The 21434-nt window shown below is 39.8% G+C and overlaps 1 protein-coding gene across 1 annotated transcript in view; it reads left to right on the top strand.

Moving 5' to 3' along the window:
• Positions 1 to 20968, top strand: part of dnah6 (dynein, axonemal, heavy chain 6) — a 101757-nt gene extending 80789 nt beyond the window's left edge. Inside the window, exons 67-82 of the mRNA XM_030056308.1 lie at positions 764 to 899; positions 1146 to 1318; positions 1833 to 2023; positions 3251 to 3411; positions 5028 to 5116; positions 6430 to 6576; positions 7598 to 7736; positions 14163 to 14282; positions 14881 to 15002; positions 15688 to 15817; positions 16047 to 16174; positions 17071 to 17256; positions 18323 to 18395; positions 18708 to 18859; positions 20036 to 20258; positions 20678 to 20968. Of these exons, the coding sequence (XP_029912168.1) occupies positions 764 to 899; positions 1146 to 1318; positions 1833 to 2023; positions 3251 to 3411; positions 5028 to 5116; positions 6430 to 6576; positions 7598 to 7736; positions 14163 to 14282; positions 14881 to 15002; positions 15688 to 15817; positions 16047 to 16174; positions 17071 to 17256; positions 18323 to 18395; positions 18708 to 18859; positions 20036 to 20258; positions 20678 to 20781 (2274 nt within the window). The 3' untranslated portion in view covers positions 20782 to 20968. The remainder of the gene's footprint in view (positions 1 to 763; positions 900 to 1145; positions 1319 to 1832; positions 2024 to 3250; positions 3412 to 5027; positions 5117 to 6429; positions 6577 to 7597; positions 7737 to 14162; positions 14283 to 14880; positions 15003 to 15687; positions 15818 to 16046; positions 16175 to 17070; positions 17257 to 18322; positions 18396 to 18707; positions 18860 to 20035; positions 20259 to 20677) is intronic.
• Positions 20969 to 21434: the final 466 nt, after the last annotated feature.

The following is a 21434-nucleotide window of genomic DNA, read 5'->3' as shown; positions in this document are numbered from 1 at the left end:
TGCTCCTCCTAGAGTTCCAGCACTAACCTTTAGACATGAGGGGCATCAAATCTGACCTCAGATCAGTATCTACTGCCAACTTGCATACCCTTTCTGCTTTTATTCATGATTCCTGACAGCCAATGCAACCCAGAGGAGTTTTGTTAACTGCTGGACTTGAATTTCAATGGTTTCCTCTCAACTCTCTCCTCCATCTCTCTCCTTTTCAGTCTCTCTCTGTCATTAATTCTTCTTTTCCCTCTTAGAACATATTGCAGCTAAGGAACCACTGGTCTGCACAGTTGAGAGGGGAGAGGGATTGGACAAAACAATGAATAATGAAATTTAGCTTTGCTTTCATTGACGAGATGAGATAGATGTGCAACCACAACATAGATTAGTCAGTGCAGGTTTCTTTTCAGGTACCATGGTCTTCATTCTGTTGTTGTCTCTCCTTTCCTTCTCCTTCACCCTACATTCTCTTATCTTCCACCTTTTGCCTTGCATCCATATTCCATCCATCACTTCCACCCCCAATACTTAATATGCTTTACAGTTTTTTTCTGTCATGCCCTCATACCTTCTAACATCTTCATCCCTGTATCATCTCCAAGTATCCATCTTCTAATCCTGTGTTGTCTCTATCTTTTGTTCTTCTCACTTTCACGCACTTCCTTTTTTACATACTCATTCTTATTCTCTGCTTACAATCTTACCCATTCTTCGCCCTTCCTCCTCCTTTCTCCCTTCTAATCTTCTTGCCCTTCATTTCTCCATCTCCCAGGAGTATTCAGAACGGCCAGATGTGCCGTGGCTTAGCGACTTCTTCTGGCAGACATGTTGTGAGCTGGAGGACACGCTGCCATGCTTCAAGGGCATCTGCAAGGAGATCACCAGAACCCATATCCATGTCAAGCTAGGTATCCAAACCTTAATGTTATCACCCAAACTGGTCTAACCAGGATCCTTTGATGCAGCATATCACTTCTCTGCTAAGTATACAAATTAGGGCATTAATAGAGTGACTGACCTGGCTAGGATCACTGAGCAGCTAAGTATACTAGCTGTTCTACCGTGATTCCTACAAACACTTGTTTACGCATGAGGACAGCCTTATAGAGATTTGTAAAGCATCAAATGTGAGTCAGTTGTACCCTCTCCTTTAGGTCGTTTGCAAGCTTCCATAAACCCAGAGACCTGGGAGGGCTACGTGTTAGAGCTGTCTCCTCTATGGGACACCAAAGAGGTGGAGAAGGAGAATGAGATCAGAGGCCACTGGAATGAGAGGTTGGGGACCTTCCAGAAACTAATCCTCATCAAGAGCTTCTTGGAGGAGAAGGTGAGACAAGATGAAGGCTAAGCTATGGATGTTTATCTACCGATGGTTTAAGGAATGTATGTTTGTATCTGAAGGCTTAGTCGAAGAATGTCAGATTTAGTACCATGTTCAAAACCAGAGACAGATTTTTTTCTTTTTTTTCTTTTCATCATGGTGTTTTATATTGGATCTTTGAAAATAAAGCCCTCTAGGCTGTGCAGCGATGTGCGCAGTTGATAAAAAACATTCAGGTTGCCCATTCACCCATTTAATTTTATCTCTATTTATAACCCCCTCTTATTATCAGTCTCCATCCCATTGCTGCCTTGCTCACTCGCCCTTGCCTCTAATCTCTGTCTCTCAAATTCTTATTCTTTCTTTACTCCTCTTTCTTTTCCTCTTACTTTCTCATTCTCACTTTATCTAGTTCTGCCTTCCTTTTCTTTGTCACACATGCACTCTCCCCTTTATCTTTCTATTATCTGTTCTGTTTTCCCTAGTATTTCATTATTTACCTCCCCTCTCTCCTGCCCAGGTGGTGTCTGCAGCTACAGAGTTTGTGATTGTGAACCTGGGGAAGCAGTTTGTGGAAAACCCCCCAGTGGACCTGGTTACTCTTTATAATGGCATGTCCCCCTCCACCCCGCTGGTGTTCATCCTCAGCACAGGATCAGACCCCATGGGTGCCTTCCAGCGATTTGCTAAAGAGAGGGGTTGCCTTGACAGGTAAAGGAAGAAGAGGGTCATATAAGATGAAGGAGTGGCATTGGGATTTGGTAGATAAGAGGGAAGGAAATATGTAAAGAAGAATTCTCCTTTATATTGTTTCTATTTAAGGATGGTTGCACCTTCTTTAACAGAAACACACTGACTTTTGGTGAAATGTATTTATTATCGCTCTTAACCAGAGTGAGATGAAGCGAATAATACCAATCTCGTCCCTGTGCATCCAGTACAAAGATAGCAACAGGCTAGATGCTAACTGACGTAGCTCAATGAAATTATGCAGAGGGAAGCCGGTAGCCTAGCTCTCGTGAAGTGAGGGACATGCAGCATTTCCAAGCTGAGTTATTTAAGTGATACATCTTGTGTGCTAATGAGGAATTAAAAACATGAAAACAGTACGATACGATACGGTATAATATGATACGATACAACTTTATCACATGCAGCACATAAAGCAGACACGCATATACTATACATACAATTATAGACACATACAAGACAGAAGCATAGTCAACATTTTCTCTTGATCAGTGGTTCAGAGTTTGATTTAGTTTTAGGATTGACTGGTGTATAAGTGGCTTAGTTGTTGTAAGTACAGCTACTGTCTTTGACAAATAGCCATTTATTCATCCATTTGCATGGATGGTGTTTCTCCATGTGTCCTTTTGAACCCAAATGTGACTCTTAATGCCCATGCTCATCATGCTTCAAATGAAGCATTTTGAATAAATGTAGCATACAGAAATTTTGTCAAGAAGTGCAACCACCAATATTTTTTTATATATTTTTCTGTTTTTTTGTGCCCAGTATATCATCTAGGCTGTTTTTATTACCTAGATTGATTAATTGCCCATCTCTGCTGAAGGCAGCATGATCCATCACTACAGACTCAAAAGTCCATAATTGCTTGAGAAATTTTCCTTTCCAAAACCCTTTGAGTAAGGATTCTGTTAATCTTGCCCCTACCCACAAGCTGAAAGTTTGCTAATGCGAGGCCAAGGATTGGACAGGCCACACTAGAAAAAGAAAAAGAACTAAGCTCAATACTACCAAGAGGCTGAAATCGCTCTTCTGGCCACCATCCTGCAGCTTCATTGTCTGACATTAGCGCAAATGCTCCTGAGGATTAAATGAGCAAAAATAATTTGTACATGACAGTCAGAATGGCCAGAGGTGTGATCACAGGGAGAAAATCAGAAAACCCTTTAAGCCCTCATTGTCCCACAGGGTTATGTCCATCTCACTGGGCCAAGGCCAGGGGCCTATTGCAGAGAAAATGATCCTAGAAGCACTGAAGAACGGCAACTGGGTCTTCCTGCAGAACTGTCACCTGGCCGTCTCCTGGATGTTAACAATGGAGGAGCTCATTAAAACCTTGAGTGAACCTGGTATGTGACTTATGTGCACACAAAACCACATCTATGGTCACGAGTGCTTATGTAATGCAGCAACCATTACAATAATGCCATATTCCAGGAAAGAAATGGAAATGCATTTTCAATATATAAATGTGAGAAAATAAAATACAGGTGGAAGCCATATTATCAAGAAGCTCCAGATGAAATGTTGCAGCCACTGGATTGAAAGGGTACATGATACTGAAGCCTGCTCTCACTAGTGGTTCGTTGTCTACCATCAGCATTAGCAGTTAGCCTCTTTGTGTTAATGGCTTTCATTTATAATCATGTTGTGTATCTGAACTTAACTAGTTTCTAATTAGTTTTAACTCACTGAAACAATCACCCAGCATTAGCTAGCAGACACAAATAACCTAAAAGTTGAACAATTCCTCTGTTTTGTTCAGTTAAAAGTGTTCAGTCTAATGGATTGATTTAATTGAAATAATTGCTCCAATTTATCCTGATAGACTTCCATAGAATTATTTTGGCTTTGAGTGAACTGTAGAATGCTTTTTTGTATTGAATGAGAATTATAGATTTGTTTGTTGTTACTTATATTGAACAATATGTGGAACATTCCAAATGTTGATGCAAACCCAGTTCATGACTTTTACTGGATGGAACTCCAAAACTACTCAGATACATGGAAACAAGTTGCATGAAAAAGTTTCACATATAACGTCGGTTACAAGAAGCACCTCCTGTACCCTGCTAAGCTGCCTTTGGCAGCAGATACAGAGTAATGCCTTGCTAGCTGCCTGCCTTTTTGCTTTTGCAGGCGCGCAATTCGGAGGCCAGTTACAGTAAGCCTGTGTGCATGTCCAAGATTACCAGATATCAGAACTGATATAGATGGCAGGTAAATCCTAGGCTCCTAATAAGAGAAACCAAAGGCTACCATCGAACACTTGATCCTTGTATGGGTCAAATGGACAGCCTGCCTCAGCTACTTGAACTATCTCACAACCTTATACAAACACAACATTTAGGGTATTAGGTAGAAAACAGGTTGTTACCATTAAATCACCTTGGCATCACACCTATATGTTTTACATTTTAACACCTGTTGGGAATATGTTTTGAATTTTACCATTTACTATAGCTGCAATTCAGTCAAGATGGACAGTAGTATACTATGAACAATATCAGCAAATAATTCTAGATGTTGTTCAGAGTCATGTGGTAAGTTACAGTAAGGACGACTGAGTTATTAATTAATTAATTTATTTTATTTTCAGGGGCAATGCCCATTAATAAACATTTCTGTAAATGTGCCATAAATAGCCAGATTTTCAGAATGTTTCACCTATAGCTGCATTGTCATGATTAGAATACGCAACTCAGTGATCAACAAAATCAAGTGAAGCATGTTTTCCCTGTAGCCTGAGCCCAGTGCAGTTTTATCTCATCCTGTTGCCTTGATGTCACACAAAAACACTCACATGTTGACATAAACACATATCTCATTACAGAAAACTAGTGCTACACCTTCATGTGTCTACTGATGCATGTGAATTTATTGATGTATCACTAGTGTTTCTGTGTATACACACAAAGTTGGTTTTGTATAATAGTAAATAATGCTCCTTTATGTTTCTGTGAAGACACGGTAATCCATGAGGACTTCCGTCTATTTCTGAGCTCCATGCCTACCAAAGTCTTTCCCGTCACAGTTCTCCAGAACTCTGTCAAGGTAATCACACCTTTGTATACACAGTCACACACATACACACAGACACACACACTGAAACACTATCCTCACTTCAGTTCACTTCAATCGGAAATTGAATTTCAAAAACCCCACTGCAGGGCTAATGTTCCCTATATCAGGGGATTTGTTGCATTCACTTGAAACGTCAAAGAGCTCAGTCATGATTTTGCAGAATTCTGCATTTCTACCAGTCACACATGGCTGTTACGCATGCGTGTACTCTTCATTCTTCATGAAGAGGAATGTGAACATGCACACACACCCACATGTGCTGAAAGCAACTCCTCTAAATATTTATGCTGAGTACAACTTATTCTTAGACGGGGGTGGGGTCAGGGGAGACATACAGATTATACATATTGCATCTTTGCAGAAGAATGTTAATATTTTACCTCTGTGCTGCTCTGTATGCTAGAGCTGGTAGTTTCAGGAGAGTTCATTAATCACAAAGAGGACCTCGTTATAAGTTGTTATTTAACTGTCTACAGCAGATGCATACCTCAGCTGTATGCTGAGGTATTTCATAATGGTATTAGAGTTGTGTCTGTTTGGATGAGGGATTCTGTTTGATAATGGTGAATAAGTTAAAAGACTAAATGGATGCAATTTGTTTTGCTTTTACTGGGAGGTTACGACAGATGACATGGTTTGTAATCATAACCCAGTTGAACAAAAGGCCGAACACGTTCCTTTTTCTTTGAAAAGGCAGCGTTAAATCTTAAATACAAATCAGTATTTCAGGAATATCAAAGGAATTTGACTTTTTTTCTTTGTTCTTTATTTCTGACATGTGCATATTTATTTATGTAGTTATAGAATTATTTATTTGTGGTGAGGTAATCAGGCTTTTCTTGATGCTCACCCATCCTCTTATATTTCTACATTTTTTAGATGCAAATGTAAAATTCTTACATTATCAGCGCTGTCAGAACTTTAAGACATTATAAGCACCTGCCATGCTAAATACATTTATTTTGCCTTACATGACAGCACCAATGTTTTCACTTTGAACAATCACAGGGAGTCAGTGGAGGGAGTGTCGGAGGAGGGTACCAAAGGGTAATATTGGGATGGAAAAAAGATGTTGGAAGGTTTCGACAGAGGGAGTGTTTTTGGACACTGTAGGAGGAGTTGTAGTTGTAAATCAGGATCAGGTTGTGGCTGCAGTGTGGACCTGACAGAGTAGCTGGTTGTCTAGCATCACACCAAGGTTCTTGGCGGATTGAGCAAGAGTCACTTTGGTCTCGTCAATAGTAACCATCTAGAGCTGTGTGTCTCTGTGTTGTGGTTGCCAGGTGACTAATGAACCCCCCAAAGGCCTGCGAGCCAACATGCGGCGAGCCTTCACAGAGATCTCCAGCAACTTCTTTGAAGATCACATTCTGGGGCGCCAGTGGAGAAAGATCGTCTTCGGAATCTGCTTTTTCCATGCCATCATCCAGGTCACACCCTCATACACACACACACACACACACACACACACACACACACACACACACACACACACACACACACACTATGTGCATCTATTAAACCTCTCTCTTTCTTTCCACCTCTCTCTCTCAATTTCTTGTTGCATCATACAAAAGCTGCCATATTTATATATATATATATATATATACACACACTACTCACAAAAAGTTAGGGATATTCGGCTTTTGGGTGAAATTTCAGGATGAACCTAAAATGCATTATAACCTTTACAGGTGAACTTAATGTGACCTTCTGTAAACTTTTGAATGCACATGTCCAACTGTTCAGTGTTTCAGTACTTTTTGCACAAGTTGCTGTTCTCTAACAAGGAGTTTAACGGCAAAATTGACATCAGGTGTTTGATGCTCCAGCTCATCAAGGTCGTATCATTAGGGAGTGGCTGCTGGAGACTGGGGTACCTCAAATGGAGTGACCTGCACTTTCTCCAGACCTGCATCCCATAGAAAACCTATGGGATCAGCTGAGTCACCGTGTAGAGGCTCAGAGCTCTGTACCCCAGAACCTCAATGTCCTGAGGGCCGCCCTTCAAGAAGAGTGGCATGCCATGCCTCAGCAGACAATAACTCGACTTGTGAACAGAATGAGACATTGTTGTCAAACTGTAATTGATGCTCAAGGGCACATGACAAGTTATTGACACTGACATTTTTTGTTGTGGTATATCCACCACTGTTGTTGGCTTTTGTTTCAAGAAATTGTTTGAGATGAGGAAATCACCAGTGTATGCTTCTACTTAAATGCCCTACTTTCATGATGTAATATCACTGTAGCGTGAACTTTCTATATTTTCCATAAATTTCACCCAAAAGCCTATATATATATATATATATATATATATATATATATATATATATATACACACGTATATGTACAGCTCATACCTGTGTCTGTCTTATACGAATTTGAAGATTACTTTTTTGTGTGCTTGTCTGTATGTTGATGGTTGTGTGTTGTCTGCACCTGTCTCAGGAGCGGAAGAAATTTGGTCCTCTTGGCTGGAACATCCGCTATGAGTTCAATGACAGTGACAGGGAGTGTGCTCTTCTCAACCTCAACCTCTACTGCCGTGACGGTACCATTCCTTGGGATGCCCTCATCTACATCACTGGTAGGATAGCCTACACACAGGAGTGACTGAGTGCATGTATTTGAGTAGATCCAGCCTATGTGTGTTTGTATATGTGCAGGTGCTTCCATACCAATGTTTGGTATGGTGTCTGTGGGCTTGCATGTAGATGAGTGCAGGTATACCTATATACTTATATGAGCACATTATGTGTGTGTGTGTGTGTGTGTGTGTGTGTGTATTGTGTGTATATATATTGTGTGTATATCTATATCTATATCTTTATATATATATATATATATATATATATATATATATAGATAGATAGATAGATAGATAGATAGATCTGTACATATATATACATATATATATATATATATATTGTTGTTGTGTGTGTGTGTGTGTGTGTGTGTGTGTGTGTCCGTGCGTGCGTGCGTGTGCGTGTGCGTGTGCTTGTGCTTGTGCTTGTGTGTGTAGGTCTGTCAGCAGGGTGACATTATTCATCACAGTACTTGCAGCCAGTGTGAGAGTTTCACTCAAGGCAGACCCATAGGTCTTTACTATGTTATGGCTTGGCGATCCGAAAAATCAGCCAGTGCAGTTTTAGTGAACCTGGGGCTAGAGAAAAGAATTTTGTGAGTAAGTGCAGAGTAATACTTATATCCTTGTAGGGACCAAACATCCTCACAAGGATAGAAAGACCTCCAAAGTGAGCACATTTTGCTAGACTTTATTTTATTTTGTGGGCTACTTTTGAATTAGTTTCAGGTTAGGGTAAGGTTTAGTCATTTAATGATGAGGCTCATGGAATGGATTTAAAGAATATATTTATTTTAAATATTAAAAACATACATATGTGTCTATATGGTCATGTTTGTATTTGTGAAGTGTAAATTTGGTGGAGTGAAAGGATATCAAAGACATCTTCACACTTGTTATCACAATATCTTTGAAAGACACAAATTTTATGTAGGGAAGGGGAAACCCTTTCATTTTTTTCCCTTATTTGGTTTCCAATAATACCTTCAAATAATTAAGTGCAGCATTTAATCTAATTGGAGCACGCAACTTACGTGACAAATTAATGTCTCTTGTTGCTGTTATTCACACGTCTATGCCGCTGGTTTAATCCTTTTAATTCAGACAGCCCCTGTGTTTCAGAGCAAAATGCTGTTAGAGGGCTGTTTTCGAGGGAAATCATTTGGGTTCAAAGTGAGCACAATATTGCCTCTCCTCTTTTAGCAAGAGCATTTCCTCTCTTCTGGTGTGATGATTCCAAGTGTTGGGCAGGGTCGTTTTGCTGGCGTTCCCATCCCTGCAGCATACTAAAGGTCACAGCAGAGATTTGCTTGGTCATTCACTCCCTCATTCTCTGCTTCGCATAAAAAATTTCAACATTAAATTATGTTTATAGATTCACCCTTCTTTTTGCGGTTTTGCTAGGTTACACCTCCAGTTACGTATCTCTTTTCATATTTCCTAGTCCTTTTGCTTACCATTTTTTTCACATTCTCCCTCTTTTTATCGCTCTTCGTGATCCCTCTCTCCAACCTATTAATGCCTACCAGCCACAGGGGTGTTTCCTCCTCTGTGCCATGCGTCACTGCACAGGAGGTGTCAGCAAAGAGGATGAGATACATTACTGCTGAATTTGTAGGACTTTTTTGGCCTTTTGGAGGCACCTGAAATGTCCTAACCGTAGATGTACCTTCTCTCTCTTGCCCCCTTGTGTGTGTGTGTGTGTGTGTGTGTTTATGTATGTGTGTGTGCATTAATGGATTCACTCATCCCTCACTGATTCTTGGGAATTTGGATAAATCATGTCCTACTAAGAAAAATGCTATTTCTGTTGGAAATTTTAATGAATAAAAAGAATCAAGGGTAAAATCAGGGGGTTCTTTGCACATTTGTAAAGTTCTTTTATAGTTTTTTTTAAATTATTATTTTTATTAATTTAATGATTAAAACCAGTTGTCCTCCAATAGGAGATAATCATTTCAACTTGATTAAAAAAACAAAAAGTAATAATTTCATTGAATAATATATTTACCACATGCAAGAGTACATCATAATATGTGTTAAAAACTACAAACAATGAGTTTTGAACAATATTTACTATTATTTTGTGGTTGCTCAAAATGTGTCCCACATATTTGTCACCACCATCAGATATTTATTTAAAAAACAGCAACTCTACAACTACAAGGTCAACTACATTCCTGAGGACTCCTTTTCAAACCTTCAGCTCTACTGCATGCTTCAAGACCACTCAGGCTCCTGGAAGTTTTCTATTTTCTCTTAAATCTCTTCATATTTTTGGACACTGCTACTGTCACAACCATAACATGTCAACACCGTCTCTTTTGTATAAAAAATATTAGATTAGGTTATGGCATAAATGTATACTTTTAAGAAGAGGTCTGATGTAGGTAGCAACAGGGGGAAAACAAGATGGCTAATGTGAACAACTCATGCTTATTATGTGAAAGAGTAGGTTCTTGTCACCACTGTCAGGTTTTCTGTCTGACGGTGATGACTGAAGTCTGAAAAATGCTTATAACAGTGCTCAGGATTGTTATATTTTTTTGTACCAAATAGTTAAATAAAGTTGTTAAGCAAGAAGCCATTGACTTGAGTGGTATAAATTTTGGAATTGTATGTTGTAATGAGGCCACTGTCACCACCGTCATATTAGTGTCACCACCGTCAGAGGCAGTTATATTTGTTTTAAATGAATATGCTTACAATATGTTTCTTTGGTGCTGTTGAATTATTAAACTATTAGTCTCTTTTAATACAAAAATATGTTTTTCAAATAAAAAAAACATTATGGTAACGGTGTTGACAACAAAGTAATAACTGGAAAAACACCTATTTTATGAAAAAATGTAAAATGAGGAGGTTGCACCGGTACATTGCTGAACAGCCAAGACCTTGGCCTATAATGATATACCTTCAGATTTTGTAATTTAACTCACTTTTTTTTTATTTATTTATTTACTTTTTCAAAATTAAAACCTGTTTAATCCAAACTCCCAAGAATCAATGCCCTGTATGAGTGACGAAGAGAACAGCTAAAATCATCTCTTACGCCCTATTAGTTTTTCAGCATCGTGTGAGCTGACTAATCATTACAAGATAAAATGTTATGTTAATGACCAACTTTCACAGAATTAGAGCTTCCTGTAATCTTAAAAATCACTCAGACTGGAAAATCAGCTCAAATTATACATTGTGGTTGCACCAAAAATATACCCTGCATTATGCATAGCATATGTCCTCAAGCAATTGAAATGGCCACAAGAGTGAAGAAAGGTTGCAACTGGACCAGAGCTGAAACTTCTGGTCTGGTCTGCAATAATTACATTACCCAACCTTCGTGTGTAAAACTGATCCTGTATGAACATGCCTTTAGGCATGAAATATGCACATGTCATCCTATAGGACTGTGTTATCCTAATTCTGCTTTTTCAAGTCAGTGTCTCCTTTGTGGCATTTCCCACTGTATTGCTCTCTCTCTCTCTCTCTCTCTCTCTCTCTCTCTCTCTCTCTCTCTCTCTCTCTCTCTTTCTCTGTCCCCCACACCCCACACCCCCCCTCTGTCTGTCTCTCTCTTTCCCTGTATCATACCATGTAGCTTAGTATGTCAGTGTACAGCTGTATAGTCTGTATTTTTTGGCTGTGCTGTCTCTGTAATGCAGACATAACAGTTGTTGATCGATTTTATTATTATTACACACACACTCACACACACCTAACCCTAACCTTAACCTAACCCTAAAGTTATCTTACCTTTAAATCAAGTCTTCACCCTAAAATTTGATGATTTTCCTTATGGGGACTTGCTTTTTGTCCCCATAAGGGAGGCGTGTCCCCACAACATGACTGTGTAAACAGATTTATGTCCCCACAACATTAGCAATACCTAGTACACACGCACACACCAAAAAAAAAAAAAAAAAACAGTTGCCTTCAATTAGCTTTTCAGTTGTATTGATGACATTTTGAAGCATATTCCATTTTCTGTTGGCATGCATGAGAACAGCCGACATTAAACCTGGGTTGTGAGTGTCAAGGTGAAGCTGCAGTACAGGGAAGTTATAGCAACAGCCACAATGGTGAAAAGCAGTAAGAAAAGAAAGAACAATGAACCCAGACATTCAGCAAACAAGACGAATTTAAAAAAAAAAACAGTTTTTAAAGAGTTTTCTTTTTTTGTGCAACTGCTGCTTGTTTAATGCCTGTGGTCTCTTTATGGATAGTTGATACCTCAGCCCTTAGTCCAGTAATTTTAGGCCAAAATTGGGGTCAACCTAGGAAGAGAAGAGACATTTAAACAGTGAATTAAAAGGAACAGAATTTAAATATCTGTTCTGGCATTTATTCCTTATATTCCTTATTAGCACATATCAAATCAGATAATGTGTGATATGCATGTGTAAACAGAATAATTCAAAGAACTTGTAATTGACTTTTTTTTCTTGTCTTTGTGTGTGTAATCAACTTGTGAATTTTTATAGTGATATCTGAAAGTAAAATTTGAAACCCCTTTCCCCAGTGTGTTAAAAACAGTGTTTTTTGGTAATATGTGGTCATAAATAGGTGATTTTCAAAACTTTCCACCAATGGGATTTCTTGGGACTTTTTTTCCCTCACTCAGGACATACTGAGGATACAAAATCAGTTGAGTTTTTTTTCTCTTGCAATTTGTCCTAGGTTTTTTCATAAAATGACTGGACTACCTAGGCTATTGGCTGTTTAAGGTTATGTTATGCTGATGACAGTTGATAAGAATGAATGACAAAGGGTTGGGTTGTGAACTTTGTTGTGTCCACATACAGATAAAACACACCCCAAGTAATGTATTTGAAACCATACTTGGAGATACACTATATTACCAAAAGTATTCGCTCACCTGCCTTTACTCATACTATGAACTGAAGTGCCATCCCATTCCTAACCCATAGAGTTCAATATGATGTCGGTCCACCTTTTGCAGCTATTACAGCTTCAACTCTTCTGGGAAGACTGTCCACAAGGTTGAGGAGAGTGTTTATAGTAATTTTTGACCATTCTTCCAAAAGCGCATTGGTGAGGTCACACACTGATGTTGGTCGAGAAGGCCTGGCTCTCAGTCTCCGCTCTAATTCATCCCAAAGGTGTTCTATCGGGTTCAGGTCAGGACTCTGTGCAGGCCAGTCAAGTTCATCCACACCAGACTCTGTCATCCATGTCTTTATGGACCTTGCTTTGTGCACTGGTGCACAGTCATGTTGGAAGAGGAAGGGGCCCGCTCCAAACTGTTCCCACAAGGTTGGGAGCATGGCAATTGTCCAAAATGTTTTGGTATCCTGAAGCATTCAAAGTTCCTTTCACTGGAACTAAGGGGCCAAGCCCAGCTCCTGAAAAACAACCCCACACCATAATTCCTCCTCCACCAAATTTCACAGTCGGCACAATGCAGTCTGAAATGTACCGTTCTCCTGGCAACCTCCAAACCCAGACTCGTCCATCAGATTGCCAGATGGAAAAGCGTGATTCATCACTCCAGAGAACGCGTCTCCACTGCTCTAGAGGCCAGTGGCGGCGTGCTTTACACCATTGCATCCGACGCTTTGCATTGCACTTGGTGATGTGTGGCTTGGCTGCAGCTGCTCGGCCATGGAAACCCATTCCATGAAGCTCTCTGCGTACTGTACTTGGGCTAATCTGAAGGTCACATGAAGTTTGTAGCTCTGTAGCAATTGACTGTGCAGAAAGTCGGCGACCTCTTTGCACTATGCGCTTCAGCATCCGCTGACCCCTCTCCGTCACTTTACGTGGCCTACCACTTGGTGGCTGAGTTGCTGTTGTTCCCAAACGCTTCCATTTTGTTATAATAGAGCTGACAGTTGACTGTGGAATATTTAGGAGCGAGGAAATTTCACGACTGGATTTGTTGCACAGGTGGCATCCTATGACAGTTCCACGCTGGAATTCACTGAGCTCCTGAGAGCGGCCCATTCTTTCACAAATGTCTTGTTTCACAGTCTGCATGCCTGAGTGCTTGATTTTATACACCTGTGGCCAGGCCAAGTGATTAGGACACCTGATTCTGATCATTTGAATGGGTGAGCGAATACTTTTGGTAATATAGTGTACATTTGCCTGCAGGCATTGTTACTTGATATTCATCTAGTTATGGTGGGTCAACCCAGGAAGAAAAGTGCCACAAATACTAGAGGTTGAGGAGGATGAAGCTAACACACATTATTCACTCTGCTAATGTGTGGTGTATACAGATAAAGTTTTAAAACTACAGTTCCAAAAAAGTTTTATTGTGGCAGTCTGGAGCCAAAAAAAAAAACTGAGACTAAATTGGGATGGTCATGGAAACAAAATCCGATGTTCCTCCCAACCAACAAAGAGATATAACAGCAGCACTGCAGCTGACGGACAGCATTATCTGGTGTTTTGCTGTCTTTCCAGGTGATATCACGTATGGAGGCAGGGTGACAGATGTCTGGGACCAGCGTTGCCTCAGGACCATCCTCAAAAGTTTCTTCTCCCCTCAGACCTTGGAGTGTGGATATACCTACTCCACCTCAGGTACAGCTTAATATATGTCAATTTGTATATATTGTTGCTCAGTGCTGAATAAGGATTTTTAATTTCTGTCACAATCAGATTGACTCTGATATTTGGAATGTTCTTTACAGATGGACTTCATTCATAAGATAGTGAAACAGTCATATTATAAATATTATGATATACATAATATGTGATGTAATGTGATGTGATGTCAAACTGACTCAAAACAATCTAAATCAAAATTGCCATTCCAATTGAATTAAAACAGAATTAGCATAATGCAATTATTCAACACAGATGTAAAATGTGGCTGCCATAACATCATATGTAAATCAATAAACAATACATATTGATAGAGGAGCCTAAAAGATTGATACAATATTGTGAAAAACAATGTCTGATGTCCCTAATAATAAAACCCTAATACCCTAACCCTAATAATATATAGTATCAGTGTGTGTGCATTCATACTCGTATTCATCTTTGCACATGCTCATGCACAGTTAGATCTTAGGTAATACAAATTTCTTATGTGGGTTTCTGCAGTTATTGTGGATGAACCATTGTATTTTCCAAGAATTAAAATATGACTATTGCTTCCCTCTCTGTGTTTAAGGTATCTACTATGCCCCAGAGACAGACAGTCTTGAGCAATATAAGAAGTACATTGAGGCTCTGCCCATCATGGATGATCCTGAGGTCTTTGGCATGCATGAGAATGCCAACTTGGCCTTCCAGGTCAGGAAAAGTGAATATTCACTGAAATCATGTTTAGAAATGATATTGTACAGTAAGTGAAAGGTGTGTCACAAAATACCCATGAAACCACGCACAAGTCCGGACTTGACCTCTCTTAGGGTTGTTTTGTTGAAGTGTCCTGCTGAATCATCTTAACTTGTAGGTAACAATAAAAAGATGGTGTAATGAAGGGTCAAGTCCTCCTTTTATTTATTTATTTATTTATTTATTCATCTATTTTTTTTTTCTTGTATGCACTATTAATCCCTTTATTTCAATGGCTTTTTACTTTTAGTTCTTGTCAGAGCATCCTACTATAAATTATTGTAAACAAATGACTTTGGATATTTAATGTTCTGCTATGATTTTTACTTTCATGCCAACAGAGCAGATGGCGTTTTTGCATTTCTGTATTTATTGTTTAGGGGGATCATCCTGTAATGAAACTTTTCAAATAATAATATTTGTTTGGGTTGTATAAAAGAGTTTCACTGACTTCATAGAGTTTATGGTTGGTCATATAAGTAAAAATATTCAGAAGGCAGAGAGCACAACTGTGAAATATCAAGTATATAAATAGGAACATGTTTTTTGTGTGTGTGTGTGTGTGTGTGTGTGTGTGTGTGTGTGTGTGTGTGTGTGTGTGTGTGTGTGTGTGTGTTTGTGTGTGTGTTGTCCTCTACAGCGGCAAGAAACCATGAGTCTGATCAACACCATTTTAGAGGTTCATCCTCGCTCCTCTGCGTGTGATGGAGCAAAAAGCAATGATGAGATAGTCTGTGAGCTGGCTGATTCTGTCTTGTCTAAGATACCTGGTGCGTATGTACACACACACGCACACATACACACAGTCCATTTTGGTTAATGCTGAGAATGTCTAGCATCCTAAAAACAAAAACTTTTTGCAGTATTCTGTCTTAACTGTGTGTTTCCTTCCTTTCTGTTTGTTTGACCTCCTGTCTTTCCACCTGTGTACTGATCTGTGTCTGTGCCTAACTACCTGTCTATCTGCCTGCCCGTTAATCTGCCTGTTTGTCTTTGCAGAGTGTCTGGACATGGATGAGGCAGTGGAGACTCTGTTTCTCCAAGACGACAACGGACGCCTCAATTCCCTAACAACTGTGCTGGGCCAGGAAGTAGATCGCTTCAACAACCTGCTGAGAGTCCTCAGGGTGACACACAATGCTCATGTTCACAGAAGCTTAAATCACATACTGATACCCCGTGATACATATCCAGTGGCAGTAGACCTTTTTCACAGGAGCAATTTTGACATGAAATGGTAGGGTCTATATTAACATTCACATTGATGTTTACATTTTGGCCTAATGAGTCATAGCCCTGGTGTTGTCCATGCTGGCTCACTGGAAAAGCTCTGCTACACTTAAATGGGATTAATCAATGTCAATAGTAACACCAGTGTTTATTTCATGTCAAGACGGCTGCTGTGAAGTGGTCTGTTGTTTTACTATTAAAATTAAAGGAAGCTGAGTAGAAAGTTTGTTGAGCAACTTTGAACAACTACATACAATTTTAGAAATTCTAGTTGAGAATTTGGTCTCAAGACTCTCAAGAAAAAAAGATGGATTGTGCCGAATAACAGTGCAGCCAAAAATAAATCAGAAACAGCCAGTATATCAAATATTAGAATTTTTCTGCCCCAATTATCTGTATTGAATCTAGTGCACACAGTGTTTACATACACACAGTGTTTATATGTACATACCAGAATGCACTCAGGGGTAACCTGGGGCACTCCTGATAGTAAGCAGCAGTTATGTTTTTGAGGCTTTCCGTTATCTAAACTGTATCATAAGGGCAAACCACAACCCCATAAGCTCCTCGAGGTCATAAACTTATGGTTTTCTCTTTCCCCTCCCTTTTCATTTCTCCTCTTCTTCCCTCTATCTCTTCTTCACATGCATTCTCCCAACCTTGACATCATTTTGGGGTTATTAATTAGAACATTTCAGAACACCCAACTCTGATTGTTTAAATTATATTTATTAGATATTTATTTTCCTTTCCCCCACCATATTATTTCCCTAAATCCTCTTGTATTCTCCAGATGTCTCTGAACACGCTGCAGAAGGCCATAGCAGGTCTTGTGGTTATGTCAGAGGAGATGGAGCGAATCTACACTAGTTTCCTCAACAACCAGGTTCCAACCCACTGGGCAAATTCTGCCTACCCCTCTCTGAAGCCCCTGGCCTCCTGGGTCAGAGACCTGACCCTCAGAACTTCCTTCATACAGGTTAGCAAGTAGACATGCTTGTACATGCACATATAAACAGCGGGTGTTTGTGAGGTGTCGCCCTGCAATCTGTGAAAATGCTTTAGGCTTTCTGTTTAAACCAATTTGTCCTTTCAAAGTCTATTGAGAGGAACCAGAGTCCAATAAGATGAGTACAAATATGTGAAATAAATTGTGATTCTCACTTCCTGGATACTTCCCCACACAGGTATGTCTGTGTTTCTATATGTTTAAGACTTTTTGAGTGTGATCACATTAATTCAATTTGAAAAACACTATTAACACATGGAGGATTGTGGTATCTTTCATGACACAAAGACCATCTCTGTCTTGCTCTCTCCCTCACACGCACACACACACACGCACACACACATTATGTAGGGTAGTTTAATAAGGTCATGTGGTGGAAGGTTCATACCATAAAGAGATGGACAAGACTGCCCACAGCTGCTCTCTTCCTATTTTCTCTACTCTTCTTACACCCTCTTTTATCTCTTCTCTTGCATCTCTCTCTCTCTCTCTCTCTCTCTCTCTCTCTCTCTCTCTCTCTCTCTCTCTCTCTCTCTCCCTCACTCACTCACTCTTTCTCTGCATCTCTCCACCTCTCTTTCATTTGGTTCATCTCCACTGACTTAAGCTGTTCTTCCAGTAGACTGGTCTGGACATTGGTGTTGCAGAAAATTCACACACACACACACACACACACACACACACACACACACACACACACACACAGAGGAGAATCACATAGGCTCACAAAGTGATGAGTAAACACTGTGTCAGATTGCACATGCTCAGGACCTCATAAGGGAGAATGCACCTCACTGTGCCAGTAAAAGTTTGTCTATCCTCACTGCACGTCACATGTGCCACAATGCCTGTAACGCATGACGATCTGTTCAGTACTGCCCACAAACCATTAAAACATTTAGTTACTTAAAATACACCTTTAATCTCTCTCTCTCTCTCTCTCTCTCTCTCTCTCACTCTCTCTCTCTCTCTCTCTTGCTCTCTCTCTCTCTCTGTCTCTCTCTCTCCCCCTCTCTCTCTTTTTGTCTCTCACTAGAGCTGGATCACACGAGGGCAGCCCAAATCTTTCTGGATCTCAGGATTCTTCTTCCCGCAAGGCTTTCTTACTGGTATTGAATAGTGTCTAAAACTATGGTTCAGGACCTGTTTTAGTTATGCATGGTACCTGTCAGGACTAAATTTGCTCTATATGTGCCCTTGGATGAAAATGGTACACCCTTCCATTGTAGCAATTACACTGAACATTCTTTCAGGTGTACATGCAAATTAATAATCAATTCTTAGCTTCTGAAGATTATTCTTCACTCCAAAGGAGAACTTGAAACTGACAATAGTCTGCCTTCACTTATTAAGCGTTACATCTTGAAAAATAACACATTTAACTGTGTTTTGTGTGTTCCATTCCTCCTGTTTGTTTGCAGGGTTGCTGCAGAATCATGCCAGGCGTTACAATCTACCCATAGATGAGCTGAACTTCCGCTTCAACATGGTGCCAGCGTACAGGGACCAGGCTGTGGTCTGTGAAGCTCTGCGCATCTTGCCCAGTGATGCTAAGCTGGATATGGATGATGAGGTACTAGAAAGGATGTGATAAATGGGGATAGGAGTTTTCCCTGTGTTAATGAGGACAAGGTATAGGCAAGGACTACACAACATAATATGTATCACCGTACACAGGTGATGTGTATAGTGTGATTTGTTTCACAATACATTGCAATACTCCAAACTAAATGGATTTTCATTGTTCTGAGCACAATGAAAATTCTTATTCTTAAAAATGAAAAATGTGTAACATCTGGGTGGACTAATAAAATATACAACATATTATGTAACACAGAGGGTGGCAAACTGACTTAAAACAGTTTGATACAAAATCCCTGTTTCAATTTATCAAAATATAATTACGAGACATGTGCACTACAATCCAAATGTCATCATAAGATCATATCAAAATGAAGTGCATAATTTATATCAATACTAGAAAATTTACACAGTATTGCAAAAAATAATATTGTGATATTCAGCTGTGTTCATTTATTTTACACAGCTACAGTATTTATGCAGCAGTGGTGCACTGTCATTGTGTTTATTTGTATTTTTATGTGTTTCGTTCATCTGCCACGAGGGTTGTTCTGTTTTTGCTCTCTGGTTGGGACAGAGTCAGCTTATGCCCCCGGAGCAGGTAGGAGTTAAGTACATGGTTCAAGGACACTTCCACAGATAGGGCTGCACAGGGCATGAAACCCAGGCCCTCAGGTTCGGAAAATGAGGTCACTAACCTCACTAATCACAGCGCTATCCTGCCACCCCTTATCACTACTGCAGAAAATGTGAAATTAAATCATCTGTAAAGTTAACCAAAATAGCAGTATGACTGTCCCCTAACAGAAAAAGGTTATGTTTTTGCTGACAATGGAAATTACTGAAACTTGGACTGGAAATATAACAGGGACCAAAATAATGGTGGATGTCAAAAAATTAGGCTAGCATTCATAACAAAATATCATCAGGCACTGTTACAGTGGAAACCTGGAATAACCAAAGAATGATCTATATAATGATGTACAGTGTGCCATAATATCTGCCAGAGAGAAGGAATTTTTCCCTGTGATTCCATGATTATGTCTTTGGAATCTATGTGGTGCAAGAATTTGATAAAGTCTGTGAATGCAGATTTTTGTCACATGAATGTTGTAATCGTGAATGCATCTATGACTGACCATAAATCTTTCTTATTTTTTGTTTGCAGCTACCAGAGCCGGAGGACGGCGTACTGGTGCATGGCATGTTCATGGATGCCAGTCGCTGGGACGACGACAACATGGTTATTGAGGATGCATTGCCTCGGATGATGAACTCAATGCTGCCAGTGGTTCACTTTGAACCCCAGCAGAACTACGTGCCTGAGCCTGAGCTCTACCATGCTCCTCTGTACAAGACATCAGTCAGGGCAGGGACTCTGTCCACCACAGGTACACACTGACTGGAAACACACAGGAACATGCACACACATAGTAGTTTAATTTACATCTAAAAAATAGACTCAACATAGGGTCCGTGGACCCCCATGGGTCTTTGAGGGACTTTAAGGGGGTCCCCAGAACAATAGGGAAATATTTTAATTTCACTATTACTTCATTGACTAGAAGTTAGCCCAGTGACAGATTGTTGATAGGTTTGACACTCCTCACTGTTTATGTGTCAGTCTACAGTACAGATATGGGATAACTAAATTTTATCAGATGGAATCCCTTAGACTACATCTTATCAAATAATGGTCCACAGCCTGATGTGAATCAATTTGGGTGTCTTTGACTCCAAAAAGTTTGAGAGCCACTGCACTAGGCAATGTATTTAACATGATTTATATATATTTTCTGTCTCCTTCCAGGTCATTCTACTAACTTTGTTGTGACAGTCATGCTTCCGACCAAGCGGCCCAGTGACTATTGGATCTCCAAAGCCTCCGCTTTGCTGTGCCAGCTGAATGAGTAACCTTTCACTCACAGCTAGCTTTGCACACATGTTTAACACACACCTCTATGCACACCAGTGAATTAAAAGTTGACCAAAGGCTTAAGGGCTTAAGAAATTATTTATAAAGATTTTCCTGAAAATATTTAGTTTCTTTGTTCTCTTTTATTTTTATACAGTACAGTATTTATGCTGAAAGTGCTTTCAAATACAGTGTAATAAACACTTTTGAGCTAGCTCTCTGACTGATCTAGCCATTTTTTCATTCTCCTTCATCTGTATCAGGAGAGATTGATATTGATTATATTCAGCAAAAAAAAACCTTATCCTGTAGGAGATCCATGAAAGCAGCACAGTACATTCAGATCTTTGAAGCGAAGCATCAAGATAAAGCATTCCATCTCCACGGTGTAAACACCATATATTTAGACTCCCGTACTGGAGAGCTCTATTCACAATGTGTGGTAACTCACTGCAGTGACACATTAGAATGTGCTTACTGAAGTCTACAGTACGCATGTAGCCTCCGGGAGGGAGAGGATGGAGCGACGGATAGATGGATGAACAGGCAGATGAGTGGAAAGACACATAGATGTTAATGGTGCATAAAAAAAAGCTGAATAGCTAAGACCAATGAGTTGAGACAGAGGAAGGAGGGATGATCATCAGATGAT

The sequence above is a fragment of the Myripristis murdjan genome, chromosome 1 (genome assembly GCF_902150065.1).
Source record: "Myripristis murdjan chromosome 1, fMyrMur1.1, whole genome shotgun sequence".
Classification (NCBI taxonomy): Eukaryota; Metazoa; Chordata; class Actinopteri; order Holocentriformes; family Holocentridae; genus Myripristis; species Myripristis murdjan.
This window is presented reverse-complemented; position numbering and strand designations above follow the sequence as displayed.